The 25039-nt window shown below is 44.4% G+C and overlaps 1 protein-coding gene across 2 annotated transcripts in view; it reads right to left on the bottom strand.

Moving 5' to 3' along the window:
• Window positions 1–443: 443 nt before the first annotated feature.
• Window positions 444–25039, bottom strand: part of fat1a (FAT atypical cadherin 1a) — a 114552-nt gene continuing 89956 nt past the window's right edge. The window contains exons 18-28 of one of the 2 annotated variants that reach the window (XM_079813568.1): window positions 24414–24611; window positions 14405–15227; window positions 14192–14323; window positions 13481–13638; window positions 11678–12131; window positions 11439–11592; window positions 10465–10575; window positions 9606–10252; window positions 9368–9505; window positions 4319–4354; window positions 444–2106 (exon numbers count right to left, since the gene is read on the bottom strand). In XM_079813568.1, the coding sequence (XP_079669694.1) occupies window positions 1433–2106; window positions 4319–4354; window positions 9368–9505; window positions 9606–10252; window positions 10465–10575; window positions 11439–11592; window positions 11678–12131; window positions 13481–13638; window positions 14192–14323; window positions 14405–15227; window positions 24414–24611 (3525 nt within the window). In that variant the 3' untranslated portion in view covers window positions 444–1432. The remainder of the gene's footprint in view (window positions 2107–4318; window positions 4355–9367; window positions 9506–9605; window positions 10253–10464; window positions 10576–11438; window positions 11593–11677; window positions 12132–13480; window positions 13639–14191; window positions 14324–14404; window positions 15228–24413; window positions 24612–25039) is intronic. The other variant, XM_079813569.1, reaches the window with a different exon arrangement.

Raw genomic sequence — 25039 nt, 5'->3', positions numbered from 1 at the left:
TAGCGAGTGACAGAATACACGGAAATCTCTAAATCTAATATATCTGTCAGAAACTGATTTATGTTTATTTTTTGTAGCCTATTGTATCAAGGGTTTTCAAAGAAGGTTTTGTGAGATTCAGCCATACAAGTGACATTTTACGGGAACTTTTCATCTCAGATGTTATAGCTTAGCTATCGGTTAAAAACTGCAATTCTAATTATTGTCATAATGGAGCTGTTACAATCCAATGTAAACTAAAATAAACATCTCATAAGATCATAAAATCTAGATTCTAAAAGCTGCCTATCTTATATTCTGTCACTGTCTGACAAATAATGCATCTGAATTGCTAACATAGCACGTACTGCTCAAATCGGATCAACACATTCAAGCATTGAATAGCTCAATTGTTCTGCCTAAATCTGTGTATAAAAAGTAAATAAATGCATGCAAGACAAACACCCATTTTAGAGAATAATTTATTGCCAGTAGTAAAGCAGTTAAGCTAGTGGCAGTATTTAATAAAAATCATAAAACAAGACCATAGCATTGCTCACACACACACACGCGGACCCTGAAAAAGTCACATGTCTGTGAATAATCTCGCACTATAAATATATTGTGTCCCATTTTCATGGTCAAAAAATAAAGATGTTCCAAAGTCACAATTTACAAACAACAAATGAAAAAAAAAAAAGAAAGAAAACATAACACATCACAAGAAAATGCAGACGTCCATCAGAGGATCCTTTCAGAAATGAACGCATGTTGTGACGATCACACATTCATATCCTTTACATTATTTTTATTTTTAGATTCTTTGCTTGTGACTGAACATACAGTAAGGCTGATAATGACACACCATTTGAGTTGTTTACTACTTTTTCCTGTCTTTCTTTCTTTTTTGGAAAAGAAAAGCAAAAAATATCTACAGAAACCTAGTAAAACCTTGAAATCAAAACTGTACATTAACATTTACATTACAAATGACTGAGGATTTGTATAAAAAAAACAGTTTGCATGGTTATATCTATGCAAATGCAGATATCACCTTGAAATGATGATTTTTCTCCCATTATCCATGACAAATATATCAGTTTTAATTTTCTGGATAACATCTCAGCATGATCTTGAGCAAGATGATCAATGTATTATTTAACGGCACAGCCAAGTTTAATGCTCTCTCTCAATACTGTTAAATAATAATAATAATATTAATAACAGCCCACAAGAGCTACTGAAGAGAACTCATGTTCAAGCGAGTCTTTCCAAAACCCCTCTTCAGTGAGATCAGATGTATACGGTGTGTGCGTTGGGATGTTTGGCATTTACGTTAAGTGTAAGACTACGTTTGTGTACCGTGTACGTCGTGTGGTTATGGTTTGAACACAGTCTCCTGTAGCAGGGTTTTCATTTAGGCACTTTTGATACTTTTGTGTTGGATCCAGTGTCAGACTTCAGTATGCTGCTGATGTTGAGAGTCCAGCGGCGGTATGACGAGCCTCTGAAACTGCGCTTCCTCCTCCTCTCCTCCGCTCTCGTAATCGCTCATCATCACTTCCGACTCCTCGCAGCAGGCGGACATGTCCGAACAGGACGCCGTGGATGTGTACAGCGACAGTGACATGTTATCGGCGGCAGGGGGATCGAAGTCGCGGCCATAGCCCAGTGGGAAGCCTCCGCGCCGGTATCCTCCGCTGGAGGACGATGTGATGGTGCTGGTGGGGTTGGTGTGGGGTTCGGGGTCTGAAGAGTAATGGTGGTGGGGTAGATATTGGGTGAGGCTGTAGAGTTGGGGTAAGGGCGGGCGCTGGTGTACTACAGACCCTCCGGGACTAGAGGGGGCGCTGTTTAGTGCCCGCGTGGTGGCCTGCAATGTGTCGTAGCGCTCCCCGTACTGCGGCACGGGCGGAGGAGGGGGAAGGTCATCGTGAGAAGGAAAGTCGTCGGGTGGAGGAGGGAAGTCGCTTTCGATGTCGTATCCGCCGGGATAGTAGTCCGTGTCCAGCAGGGCGGGGTCACTGTAAAGGGTGGGTGGGGCCTCCACTACCTCATACTGAGGGAACTCCTGGATTCCAGGAAGTTGAACGCTCGGCATCCAGTCAGATGTATCCCAATGATAGCCTGTTGGACAAAAACAACAGTAAACATCACGGTAGCAGGCCACAGAATGAACAAAATAAAATCTTATGATTAGATTGGGGTCACACACTGAAGAAAGGCTGGGGTCAATTCAACTTCAGAGGGGTCAATTTTAGTTTTGAAGTCAACTTAAAATAGCATTCATTACTGGTTTTACGTCTGCCATGCGAAGTACTAGTATAAAAAAGGAGGATTTTAATCATCAGGAAATGATCGAAATGATAACCATCAACACTTTTTTAAAGCTTGTCATTATTTGCTTATTATTTCTGTCATTATTTGCTCTTAATTGGCATAATGTTGACTGATTAATAAATACTACATGAATAAAAAATATTTGTAGAAAAAAACTATGTTGACTTTAAAGTTTAAAGGTATTTAAAAAATGAAATCTATGCATTGATGAACTGTTCAAAGTTCACATTTTGTCCATGCAAGTTTTTTTGGTCAAATGAAAATCCCTGGACAAAAATTGAATTGATTTCAACCCTTTTCATAAATCACTCAGTTAATACAAGCCAGGTCATTTAAAACCAACAGCATGCAACGTCAGTATCACACCAACACAATGCAGATGCATTCAGCTTAACACTAATATTACTGGAGTGCACACAAATACACACCACACATGTGTATACTAGTGTTGTAGTCAAGACCCCCTTAACCGAAACCAAGTTGGGACCAAGACCAGCGTGTGCCGAGACCAAGACCAGACCAGCACTCCTTAAATTCATCTAAAAGATCCATATCTACTGTCTGAGAAATGTCTTATATTTAATGAATAAATACAATTAGAATAGTAAGACACTATAGCGCTGTTACCAATCAAATTACTAACAATACAATTCATGGCACAGAAGTTGGATCTGAATTGGTACAATTACACCTGCATAAATAATGTTCAGATTAATTTAACATTAAAAAATTAACATTAAAACATTATTTAACAGTCACGGAATCCTTTATTCAACCGATTTGTTCAAAGCAGCCGATTCATTTAATAACGAAACATTGCCGAATTAGCAAAGACACAGTTTAAAATGTCATTTAATATTAACTTTTTGTTTATTGAATGTTTGTATAAATCAATATCATTTGCAATCACGGTTATATTCATGAAAACAGCTCTCTTGCTCTTGTGATATTGCTTAATTATATTCTATTTATATAAAAAACTAAATCTCAGAATTTTGTGGTTATTTATATTCATTTTGGGCCTTTTTGAGACAATGCTGCATTGATTTTGAACCCGGCAGCACAGTAACAAAATAAATCACATTAAAAAGAAGTTATTGATTGCATTTTAAGCAGTAAGTTTTACATCAAATCACATTAATGATGTTGAATCAGACAATGCACCGGCAATTTAGTGATATCCTTGCAGTTGTGGTCTTGACTGGTCTTGAGATAAAATCCCGAGTCCTCTAAGTCCAAGACCAAGACAAGACCGAGGAGAAATGCAGTCGAGACCGAGACAAGACCAAGACCTTCAAAAAATGGTCTTAAGACCGGTCTCGAGTACTACAACACTAGTGCATACACAATAACTCAGAATATGCCTATTGTTTGTAGATTTACACAACATTGACACAATATGACAATTAGTACTTTCAAAGATTCATTTTTACACAATATATTATTAGGAAAAGTCTTTTATGGTTGTTATTGTTATGTGGTTTGGGGGAATTGTAGGAAGACAACACTAAGTTAAACTGGGAACACAAAAGCAAAAAACTTAACTTTTTTAATACTGTGACAAAAATCGCACAAAATGGTAAATGGTAAATGGACTGCATTTATATAGCGCTTTTAACAGACCTATGGCCATCCAAAGCGCTTTACATTTTTGCCTCACATTCACCCATTCACACACTCATTCACACATCCGACGGCGGTGTCAGCCCTGCAAGGCGCCATCCAGCTCGTCGGGAGCAGCTGGGGTTAGGTGTCTTGCTCATGGACACCTCGGCACTTGGTCAGGTGGAACCGGGGATCGAACCACCAACCTTCCGGTTTGTAGACAACCTACATGAACCACTGAGCCACTGCCGCCCCGACAAAACTAGGAGTTGATTTGACACAATTTTTGTCACAGATTTGTGGACATGCAGTTTTGTATTTAAGGGGTAACCAAGCCAAAAAAAAAAGTTTTTAAGAGGCTTCAGGCAAATTGTACAAAAAAAAAAAAAATCACCTCTTGGGTTCTTGTGTTCATGAGCCGAGAATGACTCTTAAGACAAAAAGCAAACAGAATTGCAGGGAAAAGAGAGAAAGAGAAAAGGTCAAATACAAGGAAATCGAAGAACACAGTGGAAATAAGGAGTGCAAGAGGACGTGGATACAAATGTAAGAACCATGAAGGTATAAGACGATCTTCATGCCATTTGCTTACACAGAAACATTGTTTCATATCACAGAACGGCGGGGAGGTGAAATCAGTCTAGGCAAGATTGCAATTTTCCATCTCAAATTAGCTGAACAATCATCAAATGAGGCATTTGATAGAAATTTTCCAGAGGTGATTAGTCTTTTTTAATTTCTCAGTCTCTGTAGATGTGGTATGGGTGAAGAAAATGGCATTTTTGACAGATAATAATCACCCACCAAACACTAAAACAGACACTCAATAATCAGCAATGAAGCAGCAAAAGAATACCTTCTTTCTCCACCGAGTCAACAACAGAGCTGACAAGGTGGATTACTGTCACTAGGGAGGCTTGTAAGAAGGGCAGATAAAAGAAATCTAACGTTAATTTTTCAGAAGTAAACATGACAGGAAAGAAACACTGGAAGTCAAGATTGCGAGGGAGAGAGGAAACAGAGACAAAAGCGTTTCTTACGATGAGATTGCATTCTGACATCTGACAAAACTGATGGATTTGATTTACCAGCACGTTTAAACAACATATACTAACTCTGGTTTTATGGGATTTTGGCTTCTGACAAGGGTGTGATCTGAGGGATGGGTTAATGGCAGAGGGATTTGGTTGTGTCGGTAAGGCACACGTCTGGGTTGAGCTCAGTGACAGTGGGAGTGACGGTTGACGTTGTGCTCATGATTACACACATTAACAGAGAGATGGAAGGAAGGATCAGGAAAATTCTCAAAGATAAAAGAGAACAAAGGTACTCTCTGGCCCCAAACCAAAACCAACAGATGGAGAAAAATGAAATAAGCAGGGTTGACGTTTTAGAGGAATATGCGGGTACATGGCCATAAGGAAATATGGTCCATCTGTTCAATATAATGCATTAGTATATATCAGAGATTAAGTGGGGTCAAGATCAGGGGTTGAAAAGGTCAAATGAGGGTCAAGATTCAAAGGTTAGATGACTTTGTCCCTTTCACATGACTCGGGGGTGTTCAAAACTACAAATCAAAATCCACTAGTAGGTTCAGACACGCAGTCACACAGGATGTGCTCATGAATTAAAAAAAACAACTGAATGGAGTTAACAGCAAGGCCGTCACCATGTCTTGAACATTGGGGGGATCAATTTTTTTTCAAGCATAAAGAGATTTTTATAAAGCATAACGAAACAGAACAGTGAATGAAATTCTAGGTCTAATGCTAGTTGGAAAAATAATAATTTTAGGACTATTTGCAAATAATATTTGCATTCATTTGAATCAAATATATTAGTCTCGAGATTCTTCCCGTTATTGAATAAATACATAGATCCGCTGTTAACATTTGAATTCCTTAGTGGTCTGGTAGTAGAGTTTTTGTAAACCGTGTCAAAGGTTCCAGGTTCTAATCCACCCTCATATAGTTTTTTTTCTTTATTAAAAAGCAATGTTCAATGATTGTATATTGAGAGCAGGGACACGTGTGAATTTTGTTTTGGATTTCACCGGAAGAATAGAGTCCCCGCACCGGCATTAAGTGATAGACTGACACAATCGTCTGTGTGAAGACGAGCCAAAAGAGAACATAAACCCCGCCTACTTTGATTTGTTTGCCATCTCAATCATTTTGACATTGACAAGCGCCGTTACACCTGAGGCAGACCAGACTAAAAATTTAACTTTTAAAGCTTTTTTGTCATCTTAACATACAGAGTGCTGTGTAATGAAGTGCAGTGCAAGAATTTCCAATATTGGAGGGGACAATTTGGCCATTTCTAATTATTGGGGGGGACTTGTCCTGTTACGGCCCTGGTTAACAGTATCGAGGTTTAAAAGTTGACTTTTTTGCAGTTGGACAGTTTGCCTTTTTTCAGGTTATAATGACGATGCTCAAAAGGGGACAAATTAAGAGATGTGACTTCTTTATAAGTTTTCACATGAACACGTTACCTACTAGGAATTGTATTATCCACTTCAAACTGCAAAAAAAAAAGCATAAAACAGAATCTAGGAACTGAACAAACTAGCAGACCATCCTGCAGTGTTTTTATCATTAACTAAAACAAATAAAAACACAAAAAAATGTAAATGTTGCATTGCGAACTAACCAAAATAAGTAATTCAATTACTAAAATTTGAATAAAAATATGGCTACATAGGAATATTTTAATAAAAAGGACAAAAGCACATAAATTACTAAAACTTAAAATTGAAAATAAAAGCTAATTCAAAATATGAATAAATACCACAATAGTACATAAATAACACGCCATGCTGACGCATCCCTAGCTTCAACAAACTTCTCAACACAAGCATCATTCGCCGCTCTGATCGACCAATATCTAATGTGCATAACATGACGATTATTCTCTGAGTCCAATTATATACACATCTTTGCCTAGATTTGCACTAAATCAGTCTCTCTTTTAGCTTTTTTTCATTTTTGCACTGACACCGGCCTCATAATGACATCTTTACGTCATTATCTTTGCTTTGCTTTGAAAGGTCAGCAGCAAATGGTTCAAAGCTGACACTGTTTGTACTTTAAGCACTGTGTTACAACGTTCAACCTGACCGCACAATATACACACTACAGCTTGACTGTTTCTTTCCTGCAGTTCAACGCACTGGGGAACGCTGCCACGAGCCATGTGAAAGGGCTTTCAGATATCGTTATCAGGATCAACAGAGACCCATCATGTGTACTTTTCATACCCTGCTTTTATACTCTGAGCTGGTGTCTTCACCGATCCATTGGCTTCATTAAGAGAAACAAAGGGAAGGGGGGAAAAAAAGAGAAGAGATCCAAAACATGAATTCCACACAGAGAACTAATAGAGACACTATATAGGTTATTCTCAGATGTTGCCTTGAACTGATGAAAAACTTATGAGAAGCTGCTGAGAGCAACTGCAAAACAAAAAGGCGAGGGGGTTTTGGAGGGAAGACACGCTTTCTTCTTTTTATGCATTGAGAATTTCACAGGGCCTTTAGTGATCGCTTCCTTTCACCGTGGGCGAGTGTTCACTTACGAGCAGGCCTCTATTTAAAACCTTGCTCGGTGTCTGTGGTGAGATTTGATCCAAATGGGAGCTGAAGCCCCAGTGCAGCGATAAGGAAGAGAGAGAAAAACGACATAACACATGACCCAAAACATATCACCCGTTACACTCAGTTACATCAGTAAAATAAAGACAGACAGGGTTAGCAGAAACAAAAAAAACAGTAACCATATGATGAACTGTATAGAGGTCTGTCTACTAGAAGAACATGCAAGAAATTGTGGCTATGTTCGGAATAGCATACTAATACTGTTTCTACACACTGTGCACAGTATGCAAATTTCCCCTATCAAGAGAATAACCAGTGTTGACCTTTCTAGTATGCCGAATAATCAATAATATCAGATACTTTTATCAAAGTTTTCACACCAAAAAATGGATTTAAACACAAGTAACATAACGTGGTAGTGTGTAGCACATACTACTCATATCTGCAAACTCCGGACTGGCCCTTAAACCTGATTTTTAATGCTATTTCATGCATGCTGAATTATTTACACTGTTAAAGAGTTGGATTCTCATGCTAAACGTGGCCAAAATTTTTAAAAAAAATGTGTTTGACGTATGACGGAGTATTTCTGTGCCAAATACATTCCTTCAGGATTCGAACAAGTTTCGCAAAGTTTTTATCGAGTATGGCCCTGTATGACTTCATAAAGGGAAGAATTCCTTGTATGGGCCCTTCTCCCAGACGAGCGTGTGTGCACATCAACCAGAGCGAGAGCAAGCAAGCGCCCATCAATGAGCTTTGTTCGGGTTACGGGAGCCGTTGGCAGTGCTGTCATTTTGTTTTTAGACAACGAAATCAACTTTGTCACTAAATAAAGTGTGTTACTGGTTGTGAGGGAAAGATAACCATGTTTAGCTTCCCAAAGAAGCCAGCGTTAAGGAAACAGGGGATGCAGTTTTTTTTTCTTTTTTTCAGAGCAGCAACGGAGTTCTGCAAGTGTGTTTGTTTGTTCCCAGTCATGAGTCGAAACCGCAGATGGTGAGTGAAAATGCATCAAATGTCTGTGTTTTGTCAATCGGCGCGTAAATGCATATAATGTAAACAACACAAATGTATAGTTAATCGAAAGTTACCCAAAGATAATGCCATGATGTATTGTGTGTGTGTGTGTGCTTGTGACTCTTTTGCTCCACCCACTGCACGCCTCCATGAGTTCAGCTGTGACAGAGTATATGTCTTTTATAAATATGATAAAACTGAAGACTCTTCGGAGATATGAAGGATGCAATACTATATAGGTACTCAAGATTAACATGAGATTGGCTGAAACTGAGTGTGTTATGTACCCTTTAAAGAAAGATGAGTCTATATATATATATATATATATATATATATATATATATATATATATAGGCAGGGCTGCACTGACAAAGAGAAGAAAGGAAGTTAAACAACAATTTCATTTTTCACAAAAAAAAAAATCCTTGTCGCAACAGCAAATTTTGCAGTAAGATGAGTTTGCAGGTATGGCTACAACTACTGTTACTAACGTAGCAACCAACTATTTTAAAAAAATTTCTTCGCACGCAATTTTACCAAAAATTTGTAGAAATATACTGTCTGTATGTATCGCAGTCTGTATGTATCGCAGTATGTAGTATGCAGTACACTAGTGCTCCATTCCAAACATAGCCCTTTCTGTCTACTGAAGAAGCTTCATTATTTCACACTATTTTTTCATCTTATTACAGAGAAACATGCTATATAAATAATTCTGATATCCGGGAAAAAAAAATATATACAAACATGTCAGTATTTCACTTATAATTTGCAGTTTAACCGGCTGATTACAACCAGTCATCTGTGTAAAAGCAAACGTACCATTGTCGTCGCAGGACTCGGACTGGAAGGAGCTGAGAGAATGGACCTCAGACATGCTGCCTCTGGTGTTGTATGGGTGACAGGCACTGTCTTCCACCATTTTCTTACTCAGACATGGGTCCAAGTCCACTACTTTAGCTGTGAGGAGAAGAAAACAGTCACTCAAGCTTACTTACTGAGCACATGAAATAGATTGTTTTACACAACATTTGGATTAGAGATGGGGCTCCGTACGTACCATCGTAGTCGTAATCCCAGCTGGGCTTCTGTATGGAGTCGCTGTCAGACACTGAGTTAGAGGGTGGGGGAGGAGGCAAGTTAGGAGCTACACTACAGACAGCCACCGTCTTCCTGTGCCCATGCACCGAGTCGGGGTTAAATGTGCTGAATTCTGGGTGTTCCGGTATGGCTGAGCCCTCAAAGGAGTTGCGGTCTAGATTGTTGCGGGAGTCGCTTGGAATGCTGGGTGTGTAGGAAATGGGCCGCACGGGGACTTGCGGCGGGATGTCGGAGTAGATGTTCTTGTTGAGTTTGGCGTCGAAGTACGGTCGCTGGAGGAAAGCGTGCGTGGCCCCCGTGCCTACCCTGAGCTTGTCTTCATCGTCAGATTTGGATTTTGAGCGCCGACAAATGCGCTTGCGAACCACAACGAAGATAAGGACAAGAAGGAAGATGCTGACGACGAAAACAACAATTCCAATAACTTCCTCCAGGCCAATGTTCCAAGAAGTGGAGACAAATTCGTTGCGGATTTCGGAACGGAGTTCACAATGCTGCCCATTGTAACCCGTGGAGCAGTTACAGTTGAAGGAGCCGTATGTGTTCTGGCAGTGACCACCATTGCCACAAGGGTTCTTCAGGCACTCATCTACATCACTGAGGCATCTAAACACATAAACACACACAAACATGGCGTCAGTAAGACATCTCTTATGCTCATAAGGCTATTTTGATAAATATAGAGGACAAACATTAATATTATTACAATTTAAAATAACTTCTATTTGTATACATTTTAAAGTGTAATTTATTCATGTGGTGGCAAAGCTGAATTTTTAGCAGTTTTGTTGGTTCATAAGATGGATCAAAATATTTACCTGACTCCTTGAAAACCTGGCTCACACTCACAAACAGGGCCGTCCAGGCTATCAATGCACTTGCCACTGTTCTTACACGGGTTATCTGTGCAGTATGGACCCAGCTGACACCTGATAGAAAATTAAAATGAGCCAAATCGTCAGACAGAAACTTCACACGCACACATTTAGAAAAACTTTAAATACAAAGAACTGTGTTTGGATAGTTTTTAACTGCAGTAGAAATTCCTCAAAGAGAAAATTGACTCCGTCTTGCTGAATTAAATGTGATTACCAATCACATCGCCTCTGAAAGCTACTGATTACATTTCCAATTTAACAGGAATTACTGAAAATGCCACATGGATCTCTGAAGTATTTTTCTTAGGTTTGAGTCAGACTATGCATATTAATGAAGTTTCAATTAATGAAAATATTGACAGAGCTTACTTTTACTTGGCTACATATCTGGAGTATACAATGTTATTAAAATAGAAAAATAACTTTTTTTGCACTTTGCACTACATCCTGTTCTTCTTTGTTAGTCTAATTATTTTATCATTTAAGAAGAAAAAGCATGAAAAGTAAACACATTTATCTGCTAAAACAGTCAGTGTAATGAGAGTGTGATGATAGTGTAAAGCTGGCACAAAAAAAAAAAACTGGACATTTAAGCCACTCTTAAAAATGTATGAATGTCATTGAACAAAATTAGAGCAAAGCTCTTAATATATTAAAAAAAGTTTAATTTATCAAACAAAATAAAATATTAATGTTCAACATTAAAACAAAGTATCTGAACATTATTTGAAAATACAGAAAACATGTATATAGATAGATAATACCAAGAATTTGCACCTAAAGACCTCACATAATTTGTTTGCAGATGCCATATGATTTTGATATTGTTATCTAATGCAATTAAATGAATGAATTTAAATGTGTTGTCTAAGTGTCTGAATAATTTCTGGGGTCACATGTGCATGTGCTCTTACCGTTGGCCAGAGTATTGTCCTCTGCACTGGCAGTAGAAGTCTCCTCCTCGTGGGATACATGTGCCTCCATAGAGGCAGGGATTAGAAGCACAGGGGCTGATAGTAACTTCACAATGAGTACCCATGAACGCAGCAGTGCACTTACAGAAATATCCTACAACAACACATTAGAGCACAGCATATTAGTCAGTCCACAATGTAAAAAAAAAAAAAGAAATGCACTTTTTTCCCACACATACCTCCATTAGGCAGTGATGAACATGTGCCTCCATTGGTGCAGGGGTTACTGGAACAGCCCTGGACTGGAGGAGCCAAACTGCACCCGGGAGCCGCTTCGACCAACTCCTCTAGCACTGAGTGAACCCCTCGAACCTGAGACAGTGGCAGCTCCCGCCCATTAAACACGATCCCCTCCAGACAACCCCGCAGCCCATTTACAAGTCTTCCTGAGCCGGACGCCGGACGTGCATGACCCCCAAAGAACATGCTTGTGTCAAGGTTAAGGGTGCGGAGAGTGCCTGGAGCCGTGCCGGATGCAGCGTGGACCTGATCCAGGACCAGTCTGGCGTAATTGCCGTCTACCTCAAGTGAGACTGTGTGCCACTCTCCGTCACTGACCTGGGTACTGTGCACAGACACCACACCAGGTCCACTGCCACAGTCAAACTTGTACTGTAGGCGGCCGTTCACAATCTGAAACAAACGCACATAGTTTCATTCATGCTGACCCAATTCTAATCACCAATCACATACATCTAGGATAAAGTTAAAACGAGACAGTATCTCAAATCTACCATAAGCCTATTATTAGTCAATATTTTTAAATATTATTTAAAATGATTATTTATTATTATTAAATATAATAAAAATAAAACAATAAATAACTATTTAAAAACTAAATTATAATATTTACAAAAACAATTTAAAAAATATAAAATCCTTTTATTTTCCATTAAGTTCTATGAATTTAAATAGGTGTCTCAAAACCTAGTTAGTCTCAGCCTCAGACGGTCACGCTCACGGACCGTTGGCTGAACGTCTGATACATATGGCACACTTTTCTGGGAACACTTCAGGAGTTTCGAAGTCGTCATCTGATTTGATTCTGGTTGAATTCTACAGGATGTCCGTGAGGCGTGTGTGTGTTGCGTTCTTTAACGGTCCGCCTGCAAGCAAATGCCATGACGCCTACTCCCTCGTGGAAGAAGAACGCAGTTGTGTTTACAACTGTGACAATGAGTGCTTACCAGGATCAACTAACCACTGGATTTTCAAAAGTATATGAAGTTCGCAGCTAAATTGTTGCATTTAACTTGCACAATGTTCTTAAATTAATAATTTATTAGATAATCGATGATTAGATCGGTTATGTTATTGCAGGGACATCGACTTTACATTTTCATGGCCCTAAACATGATGCAGAACAAAGCGAACTGTGATTGGTTGTGTTACATCTCAGTCAAACATCTTCTTGGGCGGTCCTTGGCCAATGACAGCTGCGATAGAGTCCAGAACTTCTGCTGTCAGCCTGAAGGTTTGGCTACGCAAGATTAAAACCTAGTAAGCAACCCAAGGCCATCAAAGCACATGCAACATTTTTTTTTCTTATTTTTTGTTTTGTTTGTTTTACAGGCAAATTCAGCAACATTTTTTGACAGAACAACAACTTATGATGCCCAACAATGTGTGCCTATAAAAACTGATGTCTAAGTAGACAGCCAAAATGATTAATCTTGGAAGTACTGCAGGTGTGATATTGGAGTGTTCAGACAGTTAAATAGATTAAACAGATGTAAGGAATGATGCTTCGGGGAGACGCAGAAACAGCTACACATTATTATAATGTAACAGCAGGGAGATGACACTGCTTGCATTTCAGCCCCAGACTCCTTTGCTCTATCTGTCAGTTGTGTGGTTTTCCCTCACCAAAGTGGAATGCGTGAGAAAGAGCTCCCCTCTCTTCTCCCAGCTCCAGAATAACTCCCTTTCTGTTTTCTCTTCTTTTTTTGGAAGGATTGAGGGGGTTAAGAGTACACACTCACCTCCAGTATGCTGTAGTCTGTGCCTTTGGCGTACATGACAGTAGCGTGGGTTGAGTACGTTCTCAGTCTGAGGGACAGCTTCATTTCTTCTTTATTCTCGTTCTCCATTAGCCTGTACCGTGCATATCCATTTCCACTGAACGTTAAGGACTGACGCTCTACAACACAGAGCAAACCAACACGTGATGTTATCATAATGTCCACACCCAAAAACACATTAATGCAATTTCCATTTCAGGAGCAAAATATTAGTGCTTGTAACACAGCAATGACAGAGTATGCAATGACATCATCAGTTCCATTTGATACAGCTATAGGCCATTTCACACCACGCCGACCGATACCGACAGATGGCAACAGACACGTTGTCGGATCAGTGAGTTACCCCTGTTGGGGTCTGTTGGAGCTTGTTTTCGCCGATTGAACATGCTGAATCGGATTTAGAATGTCTGAGAAGTGACGTGCTGTAATCTGGTGACTGTTGGAATTGGTCTCTGTGTATCGGTGCAGTGTGAATTGGCCTTAATTGGCCATTTTATAAATCATTTTTTTTTTGTCCGTAGCAGAAATACAGCAGGACGAGTTACGTACTGAAGTTTAATTTGGGAAATACTGATACTTGACTTAGCTAGTACTACTAATGAAAGTTTGGGACTTCAATACAGTGCTTTAATAGAGTGTGAGTTGCACTAAAAAGAAATGTGTTCATACCTGAGCACTCTTCCTGTTTTCCGTCAGGACAGATGCATCTGAATTTGGTGTGCATGGGGTCTTCTATACACTCCATTCCTTCAGGACAGGGGCTTCCCTCACACAGTTTACTCAAGACAGGACACTCAGCTCCTATAATCACACATAAAGGGTTAACATGACTCTAGACTGGAAGTGAAATACAGTTTTGGAACATTTTGTCTGCATATTTACCTTCACAGAGACATTTGGATGTGCGCATGTGGCGCGGAGTAACAAAACTAATCCTGGCAGTGCTGTAGGCCGACACTGCTCCCGTCTCCAAAGAAACCGTCTCTTGGCAGTAACTAAGCGGACAGTCCAAACCGGCACAGAGTTTCTTTACAACTCGTACAATGCGGACTCCAGTCATCTCTTCGATTACCCCAACTGAGGCGTTCAGCTTCCTGTACACCACTTCCTGGGGCTGGAATGGACTTCCTGACCTTTCTAGAGCAAGAAGTACTTCCAGGTCACCTGACGCATCAGCAGCAGGTTGCAAGCTGACTAACTGTACGTCTCCGCGTCGGACACCGGCGATGTTTCGCAAAGCCCGCAAAAAGTTGCGCCAATAATCTCCAATAAACTCCTCCGGTGCTATTGCGGAGAAACGCACCGCAATGGAGTTATCGAGCGCTTGTGCTGTTGCCTGCCGTACGTGAATATTGACTCTGGCAGCTGCTGTAAAGCGACCATCTGTCACTGTAATATTAAGGACGTATTGACCAGCGTCCAGATTCCCACGGGCCACAAGTTTCCCATCAGCAGGGGAGACGGAGAAGAGGCCAGAGTTTTCAGAGGTGGAGGAACTATCGGGCACGAGGTTGTACGTTAGAGTGTCGTAAACATCCTGATCAGTGGCGTGGATTTTACCCAGGACCCCACCTGAATATTCGTCTGTTGCAGTGGTGATAAAGATGTCCAGGGGAAGAATGACAGGAGGGTAGATGCTCTCCTCAATCAAGCGAACACTCACAAACGCTGTGGAGATCAATGGTGGTCGACCGCTGTCTGTTACCTAGGGCAAAAGAGTTAGGGTTAGGATCTAAGGATTCAGAATTGCAACAATTAGAAGTCGTTAGTTTCATTCTAAGATGTTAAGGTTTAAAACTTAGGGGTCAAAATCTTGTTTTTTTTCCCTTTCTGATTTTTTTCTTTGATTTTCAATACCACAACAATGGTACCAGGATCTCAAGGTTGCATTCACAACAACCACTAGCTCACATGATCTAACTAGGAACAGTGCATAACAGGAAAAGTGAGAGAAAAAATAACCACAGGTACAATAGTACATACAATAGAACAGTCCCTTGCCTTTATTAAGCTGTGCCAGCTCTGTAATGAAGATCTCAGTAAAGAAGTTTTTTAACTCTAATTTTAAATATACAATTTTTGTAGTGATGTTTGCTTTAGCAAGCACTAGTAAGTATTTTCAGGAGGAAGAACTCAGAAGACATCAAGACAATTGTTTTCACAGCCACCTATGATGTATTTCATTTTACAGCACAAAACAGCATGCATCATAAACATTAACTAAAACAATACATTATTAGTCTTTCAACATATGGTGCCAAATTATCATGTCAGCTGTTTGAAGTGTAATTGAGTATTAAGGGAAAACGGCTTTGAACCTTCTGCATGGAGAGGCTGATAATAAATGTCAGTCATGGTCAGTAGAGGGAGCACTTGAGCCTGAATTTACTCTTGGCACAATAGACTATTTAAGTCAGAGCAAATTCTCTCTCTCTCTCTCTCTCTCTCTCTCTCTCTCTCTCTCTCTCTCTCTCTCTCTCTCTCTCTCTCTCTCTCTCTCTCTCTCTCTCTCTCTCTCTCTCTCATACACACACACACACACACACACACACACAGGTTCACTATCTTTGTGGGGACTCTCCATAGACGTAATTGTTTTTATACTGTACAAACTGTATATTCTATCCCGTTACAGTTACACTAACCCTACCCATCACACAAAACTCATTCTGTATGGTCTATAAGCTTGTTTCCTCATGGGGACCTCAATTTATGTCCCCATGAGTCCGTGTGCATTCTATCCCATCGACACACACACACACACACACACACACACACACACACACACACACACACACACACACACACACACACACACACACACACACACACACACACACACACACACACACACACACACACACACACACACACACACACACACACACACACACACACACACACACACACACACACACACACACTTATTTGCTAAGCCCATTTGTTAATGTATAGAAATATATGTAAAATGGAAACAAAATGTGGACTAGTGGGAGTCTGGCTCATGTCATTTACTCTTCCCGTCCCCCTCTCCACCTTATTATGCTGCTTCTCCTTTCACTATCCTCATTGATATCCCTGGGTCATTCTACAAAATAGGTGCCATTTGTACCCCTAAATAATACAAGTTTGGGCTAAATGATTAATACTTTTATCCAGCACGGATGTATTAAATTGATTAAAAGCAAAAGTAAAGACTTTGTTAAAAAATATTTCTTACTTTATTACAAAAGATTTCTATTTCAAATAAATGCTGTTCTTTTAAACTTTCTATTCATTCTGATTTTTATGTTCTTGCTACGATTTCGACAAATATTTTCAACATTGATAATAATCAGAAATGAGCATATTAGAATGAAGGATCATGTGACACTGTATACAGGAGTTATAATGTTAAAAACTCGCATCAAATAAATAAATTATGCTTTAAAATAGAAGAAGAAAAAAAATCACAATATTACTGTATTTTTGATCTATTAACCCATTAAACCCGAAGTGTACCGCCCCGGTACATAATCAAATTACTAGGCAACCCCTGAATGTAATAACACAAAATTGGTATCATTTTAAGGCTTAGAATCACATCTTTTCAATTAATCTATCCACTTTGATCAACTCTTAACGAGCGCTGAGTTATTCCTCTAAAACGGAGTGTACCGCCAGCGGATCAATGCAGTTGTGTTATTATAATATATATATATATATATAATATCAATAATATTTTAATAATATAATATGTCTTTTATCAGCAGTTTCTCAGCATTAGATTGCCCAAATGTAATGAAAAATTATAATTTCTAAAAATAAAAAAAAAGTGTTCTAACAAATGATACCTACCATTTGACTCTCCTTGCTATAGTTTTATAAATTCTTCCTGGGTGTCAAGGATTGAACAAAAAGGCTACTTTTGTTCTAAATGTTGTAACTTTTGATTACTTTATGCTATCACCACAAAAATTGATCCAGATGCAGACCACATATCGTCTCGGTTACGTATGTAACCCTCGTTCCCTGAAGGAGGGAACGGAGACGTACGTCGGAACTGACCGACGAATTGGGATCTGATCTCAGAGACCAATCTACTTCGAGTGTATTAAAAACGAGCCAATGGAGATTGGCATGCGATCCACGCATTCCACGCACCGCCCCGCAGCGCGGGTATAAATAAGGAAGTGGAATGCTTGATCATTGCTTTTTTTCTGCTGAGGAGCCGAACTAGTGACTCGGCCCCCTAGCGGAAGCACAGCACCTGGCGACGGGACGTACGTCTCCGTTCCCTCCTTCAGGGAACGAGGGTTACATACGTAACTGAGACGTTCCCTTTCAGTCGGTCACGTTCGACGTAAGTCGGAACTGACCGACGAATTGGGATCCCTACCAAAACGCCAGGGCGCTGGCCCTTCCAGCGTCCTGCTTGAGCGCACTGGACCGTCTTAGATGGTACTGAAGTCAGGGCTCCAAGCAGGGAGGTCAGTCACTGCTGTTTCTGCAAGACCCACTCAGTGTGACTATTGGATAACGCTGGGAAAGCGTGCCCGTCTCGGGAGATGGTACGCTGCGGAGCCACGTCCTTCAGTAGAAGGCTAGGTGGCAGAATACACATAAGGACTAACCTGGCAGGGTAGTGCAACATATGGCAGTCTCTGGGGTGGTTCCAGCCTGGTCCCAGGGGGGAAAGAACACGCCCAGAGACGACAGAGCGGGCTCTGTCAAGGGAAAGACACGGGGCTAGCCGAGTAGGGTAGCTGGTACCGTGGAAGAATACACATATGGGGTAGCCGTGAGGGGACCGCTACATATGGAACCCAGCCTACACACACGTTTCACAAGCATACGGGTGCAGGCCTGGCGTCAGACGGCCGCAACGTCTGGCACCGCAGGGGTGACGGAGGAGCTCGACAGGGTTAGCCGTTTCCGGGGAACACAACTGGAGAAAAATAGACGCACGTATCCGGCCCAGAGGGCGGGAGTGGCGTTGCAAGCCGACACTTAGAACGGGCACTTAGCACTACTGGCCACTGGGGGCGAGGATGCGGGAAGATACCGGCTCTACACGGAGGCTATAGAATCTAGCGAACGTGTTAGGTGTCGCCCAGCCCGCAGCTCTACATATATCTGTCAGCGAGGCGCCTTGAGCCAGCGCCCAGGAAGAAGCAACACTCCTTGTTGAGTGTGCTCGCAACCCGAACGGGCAAGGCACGTCTTGGGACTGGTAAGCCAAGACGATAGCATCCACTATCCAGTGGGCCAACCTCTGCTTGGAGACAGCCTTTCCCTTCTGCTGGCCTCCGTAACAGACGAAGAGTTGCTCTGAGGTCCGAAAGCTTTGAGTCCGGTCGACGTAAGCGCGGAGAGCGCGGACGGGACATAACAAAGCCTGGGCTGGGTCTGCCTCCTCCGAAGGCAGCGCTTGCAGGTTCACTACCTGGTCCCGGAAGGGAGTGGTAGGAACCTTGGGCACGTATCCAGGCCGGGGTCTCAGGACAACGTGAGAGTTGGCCGGCCCGAATTCTAGGCACGATTCGTTGACCGAAAGTGCATGCAGGTCCCCTACCCTCTTGATGGAGGCCAATGCCGTCAGAAGCACTGTCTTCATTGACAGGATTTTAAGCTCCACAGACTGCAAAGGCTCAAAGGGAGGGCTCTGAAGTGCTCTGAGCACTAGAGCTAAGTCCCAAGAGGGTAACGAGTTTGGACGAGGAGGATTTAGCCTCCTCGCACCTCTGAGGAACCTGACGATTAAGTCGTGCTTTCCTACGGACTTACCTTCGACTGCGTCGTGATACGCCGCTATTGCTGCGACGTACACTTTGAGGGTGGAGGGAGACAGCCTTCGCTCCAGCCCATCTTGCAGGAAAGAAAGCACGACACTAATCGAACACCTTCGGGGGTCTTCCCGGTGGGAAGAGCACCATTCAACGAACAGGTTCCACTTCAAAGCGTAGAGGCGCCTCGTAGAGGGGGCTCTAGCAGAAGAGATGGTGTCTACCACTGCCTGTGGTAGACCACCTAGAACCTCCGCGTCCCGTCCAGGGACCAGACATGGAGTTTCCAGAGGTCTGGACGCGGGTGCCATAGAGTGCCCCGTCCCTGAGAAAGAAGGTCCCTCCTCAGGGGGATCGGCCAAGGAGGGGCTGTCGCGAGGAGAGTTAGTTCTGGGAACCAGGTCCGGTTGGGCCAGTAGGGCGCAACTAACAAGACCTGCTCCTCGTCCTCCCTGACCTTGCACAGGGTCTGTGCAAGAAGGCTCACTGGGGGAAACGCATATTTGCGCAGGTCCCGGGGCCAGCTGTGCGCCAGTGCATCCGTGCCGAGGGTGCCCCCGGTCAGGGAATAGTACCACTGGCAATGGGTCGAGTCCGGAGAGGCAAACAGGTCTACCTGTGCGGCTCCGAAGAGGTCCCATATCAGCTGGACCGCCTGGGGATGGAGTCGCCACTCCCCTGGAGGTGTCGACTGGCGAGAGAGCTCGTCGGCTGTCTGGTTCAGCGCACCTGGGATGTGAATGGCACGAAGCGACCTCAGATGCTTCTGACTCCAAAGGAGGAGGTGGCGGGCGAGTTGGAACATGCAACGGGAGCGTAGACCACCCTGACGGTTGATGTACGCAACGGCCGCAGTGCTGTCCGTACGGACCAGTACATGCTTGCCACGTAGCGGCCCCTTGAGGCGGCGCAGTGCCAAGTGTACCGCTAACAACTCGAGGCAATTGATATGCCAATGCAATTGAGGTCCCGTCCACAGACCTGAAACTGCATGCCCGTTGTACGTGGCCCCCCAGCCCGTGGAGGAGGCATCCGTGAAGAGCACAGCATGCCTGGACACTTGTTCTAAGGGCACTCCGGCCCGGAGAAACGAAGCGTCGGACCATGGGCTGAAAGTTTGGCGGCAGTAAGGAGTCACTGGGACCCGGTACTGGCCGCTCTGCCACGCCCACCTTGGGACTCGGCCATGGAGCCAGTGTTGAAGCGGTCTCATATGAAGCAATCCGAGCGGCGTTACCGCGGCTGCAGATGCCATATGCCCCAGGAGCCTCTGAAAAAATTTCAGTGGGACCGCCGTCCTGTTCTTGAACGAATTCAAGCAGTTCAACACCGACCGGACCCGCTCTTCCGTGAGGCGCGCAGTCTGGCTGACCGAATCCAGCTCCATACCGAGATAAGAGATCCTCTGCGTGGGACAGAGTTTGCTCTTCTCTCGGTTGACCCGAAGGCCCAACAGGCTGAGGTGACTGAGCACCATGTCCCTGTGTTCGCACAACTGTTCCCGAGACTGGGCGAGTATAAGCCAGTCGTCGAGATAGTTGAGGACGCGAACGCCGCGTTCTCTGAGCGGAACAATGGCTGCCTCTGCGACTTTCGTGAAGACGCGAGGCGACAGGGACAGCCCGAAGGGCAAGACTTTGTACTGATATGCCTTCCCCTCGAACGCAAAACGTAGGAACGGTCTGTGTCGAGGAAGGATAGAGACATGAAAGTACGCGTCCTTCAGGTCGATCGCTGCAAACCAATCTTGGGGACGGATGCATTCGAAAATGCGTTTCTGCGTTAGCATCCGGAACGGGAGCTTGTGCAGGGCCCGATTCAGGATACGCAGGTCCAAGATTGGCCGTAACCCACCCCCTTTCTTGGGTACAATGAAGTAGGGGCTGTAGAACCCCGCCTTCATATCGGCTGGAGGAACCGGCTCGATCGCGTCCTTCGCCAGCAGGACATCGATCTCTGACCGCAAGACCTGGGCATCGCTGCTCCGCACGGAGGTGAAGAGGATGCCCCTGTACTTGGGAGGCCGGCGAGCGAACTGAATCGCGTAGCCGAGTCTGATGGTATGGATGAGCCAGCGAGACGGCCTGGGGAGCTGAAGCCAAGCCCCCAGAGACCGTACAAGCGGGACCAACGGCACCACAGACGTACCCGGGGTGGGGCAGCGAAGTGGAATAGACAGACCCGACTCGGGAGGCCCGGAGGCGGCCCGGAGTGTTGTCCGAATATTCCAGGGTGGGGCAGAGTGTGGGTGAGAAGGCCCGGGGGCGTTCTCGGTGCCCACACTGCTGCCCCCTGGCGAGGGGGAGAGGGGAGGAAAGGAGTGGCAAGGCCCGGGGGCGTCGCGCACTGCCAACCTGGCCCTCTTGGGGCCCAGGGAAAATAGAAACTGCTCTTTTATTGAGAATGTGGGTGCCGCTGGACTCCGGAGAGCCAGCGGCAGAGATGTAACACCAGTCGGGGCCCCCCGGTCCTCCTCCGGGGGGTGGGAGAAAGATGCGGACATCATCTCCCTCAGAGCAGCTCCCGTCTTCCCTGGGCTGCCCGTCTCAGGGCCGCTTCCCCTTGCGCTTGCCGGCTGGTTTAGCGGAGCCCTGAGCGGGTTGGGCGCCTCCCTTACGTCCGGCACCCTGCTTTCCCGGTGGAGGCTGCTGCTTGGGTTTCGCAGGGGCGGAGGCGGACGCAGGGGGACGCCCTCGGCGACGAGCAGGCGGAGGTGCTGCCGACGACGACTGGGTGGAGGCAGCAGCGGGTCGTCGGGGCAGGATGTTTTTGATGGCCTCCGTCTGCTTCTGGGCCACCGAGAACTGCTGGGCGAAGCTCTCGATGGCGTCGCCGAAGAGGCCGGCCTGACAGACAGGGGCGTTGAGAAACCGGACCTTGTCGGAATCACGCATGTCTGCCAGGTTCAGCCACAGGTGGCGTTCCTGGACCACTAGTGTGGACATCGCCCGACCCAGGGAGCGTGCAGTGACTTTCGTCGCCCGGAGAGCGAGGTCAGTCGCCGCACGCAGTTCCTGCATAACACCCTGGTCGGAACTACCCTCGTGCAATTGCTTTAGCGCCTTGGCCTGGTGGACCTGCAGGAGCGCCATAGCATGCAGAGATGATGCGGCTTCCCCGCAGGCGGTGTAAGCCCTGCCCGTGAGACCGGACGAGAACTTACACGCCCGGGAGGGGAGACGCGGGGCACCCCGCCAGTCCGCAGCGGTCTTGGGACACAGTTGCATCGCCACAGACCGCTCGACTGAGGGGATTCCCACGTAGCCCTTAGCCGCACCACCATCGAGAGTAGTGAGGACGGAGGAGTCAGTCGACCGTGAGCGAGCGTTGTAAGGCGCTACCCACGATTTCGTGATCTCCTGATGCACTTCCGGGAAGAAAGGAACCGGGGCGGGGCGCTGAGAACCAGCACGGGCCGTCCCGAGAAACCAATCGTCCAACCGCGAGGGTTCGGGACACGGTGGAGGGTTCCACTCGAGCCCGACACTCGCGGCGGCCCGGGAAAGCATAGCCGTAAGCTCTGGGTCGGACTCGGGCAACGCTGTCACACCCGAAGGGGGCAGCGCAGCCGAATCTTCATCCTCAGAGCCCATTAGCTCGTCCCCCGATGCTGCAATCGACAGCATGTCCTCAGCCGGAGCCCCAAAAGAAACGCCTGGGACCTCCCGGGGGAGGCCAGCGCGCTCTTCTGGAAGCTCCACCGGCGCAGCGGAGGGGGGAGGGGCCCGAGGAGCCGTTTGACCCGTCGGGGAAGCCCTCACAGTAACCCTCAGGTCCCCACCAAGGCCATCAGCCAAAGTAGCAGCCCTCTGCTTTGCAGCGGGAGGACCACTAGATCGGGGGATGCGCAATGGTGCTCCGCCTCTTTCGAGGTAATGGAGTCTGGACCGTAAAACTGCGATGGTCATGTTCCCGCAATGGGAACATGAGTCATTCACGAACGCAGCCTCAGCGTGCTGAACGCCCAAACACGTGAGACAACGAACGTGACCGTCAGCTGGGGACAGATATCGACCGCATCCAGAAACACACGGTTTGAATGACATCTTGAAAAAGACGCAGGGTCAAACCGTGTTGCTCTTTTAGAAAGGAAACTGCTCTTTTAACGTGCTGAAGCACTCAGGGAGATGACCGCGGCACCACACAGTACAAAGGTGCAAGCCTGTGTGTGCACTCAGAAATAGGAAACGCCCAGCGAACCAACAGCTGATCTCCGTCTGAAGCGGCACTCGCTGACGCGCTGTCACACCCGCACTGGAAGCAGATCCTCTCACGAGACTCGTCAAAAACACTCTTCGTAGAAACAGGAAACATTCACTGTTCGGCTCCGAAGTAGAAAGCAATGATCAAGCATTCCACTTCCTTATTTATACCCGCGCTGCGGGGCGGTGCGTGGAATGCGTGGATCGCATGCCAATCTCCATTGGCTCGTTTTTAATACACTCGAAGTAGATTGGTCTCTGAGATCAGATCCCAATTCGTCGGTCAGTTCCGACGTACGTCGAACGTGACCGACTGAAAGGGAAAGGGGAATTTTCTGCTGCCCTATTTCCTTCCTGAGTTATTGAATGTTAAACAAGAAAGATTTGTAAAATTATAAAACAAATATTTTAAAAAATATATATTTTCTCAGCAGTTTCTCAGCATTAGATTGTCCAAATATAATAAAATTTATATTTTCTAAAAATATAAAAAAGTTTGCTAACAAATGATACCTACTGTTTGACTCTCCTTGCTATAGTTTTGGAGTTATGAGTCATGAGTCTTTAAAGTTGTGTATGTCACTCAGACAAAAAAACTCCTAAAAATACCTTCAGGGTTTAAGGGATTAATTGCAATCTAGGTCAGAATAAGACGTATTAAAACTGAAACACAACACTCAAAAGAGGACAGCGTGACTGGGAAAACACTGCTGTAATTATTTCCTTACAGGTCCACTCCTCTGTTCAGCTTTTCATGTCTGCTGCTTCGTCTTACTCTATTGCCCATGCATGGCCTGTGCAGGGAATACTGAACAAGCTTCACCTCTGCTCTATTGCTCATCTATCACTTCCAATGAAAACTGAACAAGACCCCTACAGCTTCAGTTTGAGTAGGAGAATCAGAGAAAGAGACTGAGGTCTCACCTGGGCCTGTAGGAGGTAGAACTCTTGGGTCTGGCGGCTCAGCATTTCCGCGGAGACCAGCACACCCTGAGGAGTGATGTGGAATGCGTTGCCCTCGTTCCCACTGATGATAGCAAACGTGAAAGGAGGTCCATTGTGGGAGGCATCACGGTCAGACACAGTCAGCTGGAGAACACTGTTACCGACTGGCTGGTTCTCCTATACAACATATGCAGAAAGGTTTAATGACATAGACCTACAACATTCACAGGTTTTTTTTACACTTAAGGCAAATTTGGCATGTTACAGATTTCTTACAACTTAAATTGAGAAGCTATGATTATATTTTATATGTGCCAGCAAGTACAGGCATTTCTGGTGACTAATTATAATTTTTCCTTAGAGCAATGTTTCAAAGGCAAATGGAAACGGTATTCTCAATGGATTTAACGTCCACAATGATGAATGTCAGTGTGAAATGCAATAATCCTTGGGAAATAATATAGAAAGGGACATTTATCCATTGATATTTGATTACACCAGGAAAAGTAGACTATAATATTATCGGTTTTGGAATGGGTCAAGATAGCTGATTAGGTAGTTCATGTTGATTTTTTTTCAACTTTACATTTTTAGGCATATATATA

The sequence above is a fragment of the Gobio gobio genome (genome assembly GCF_949357685.1).
Source record: "Gobio gobio genome assembly, chromosome: 3".
Lineage (NCBI taxonomy): Eukaryota > Metazoa > Chordata > Actinopteri > Cypriniformes > Gobionidae > Gobio > Gobio gobio.
Note: the sequence above shows the minus strand (reverse complement) of the source record. Positions and strands in the feature narration are given on the sequence as shown.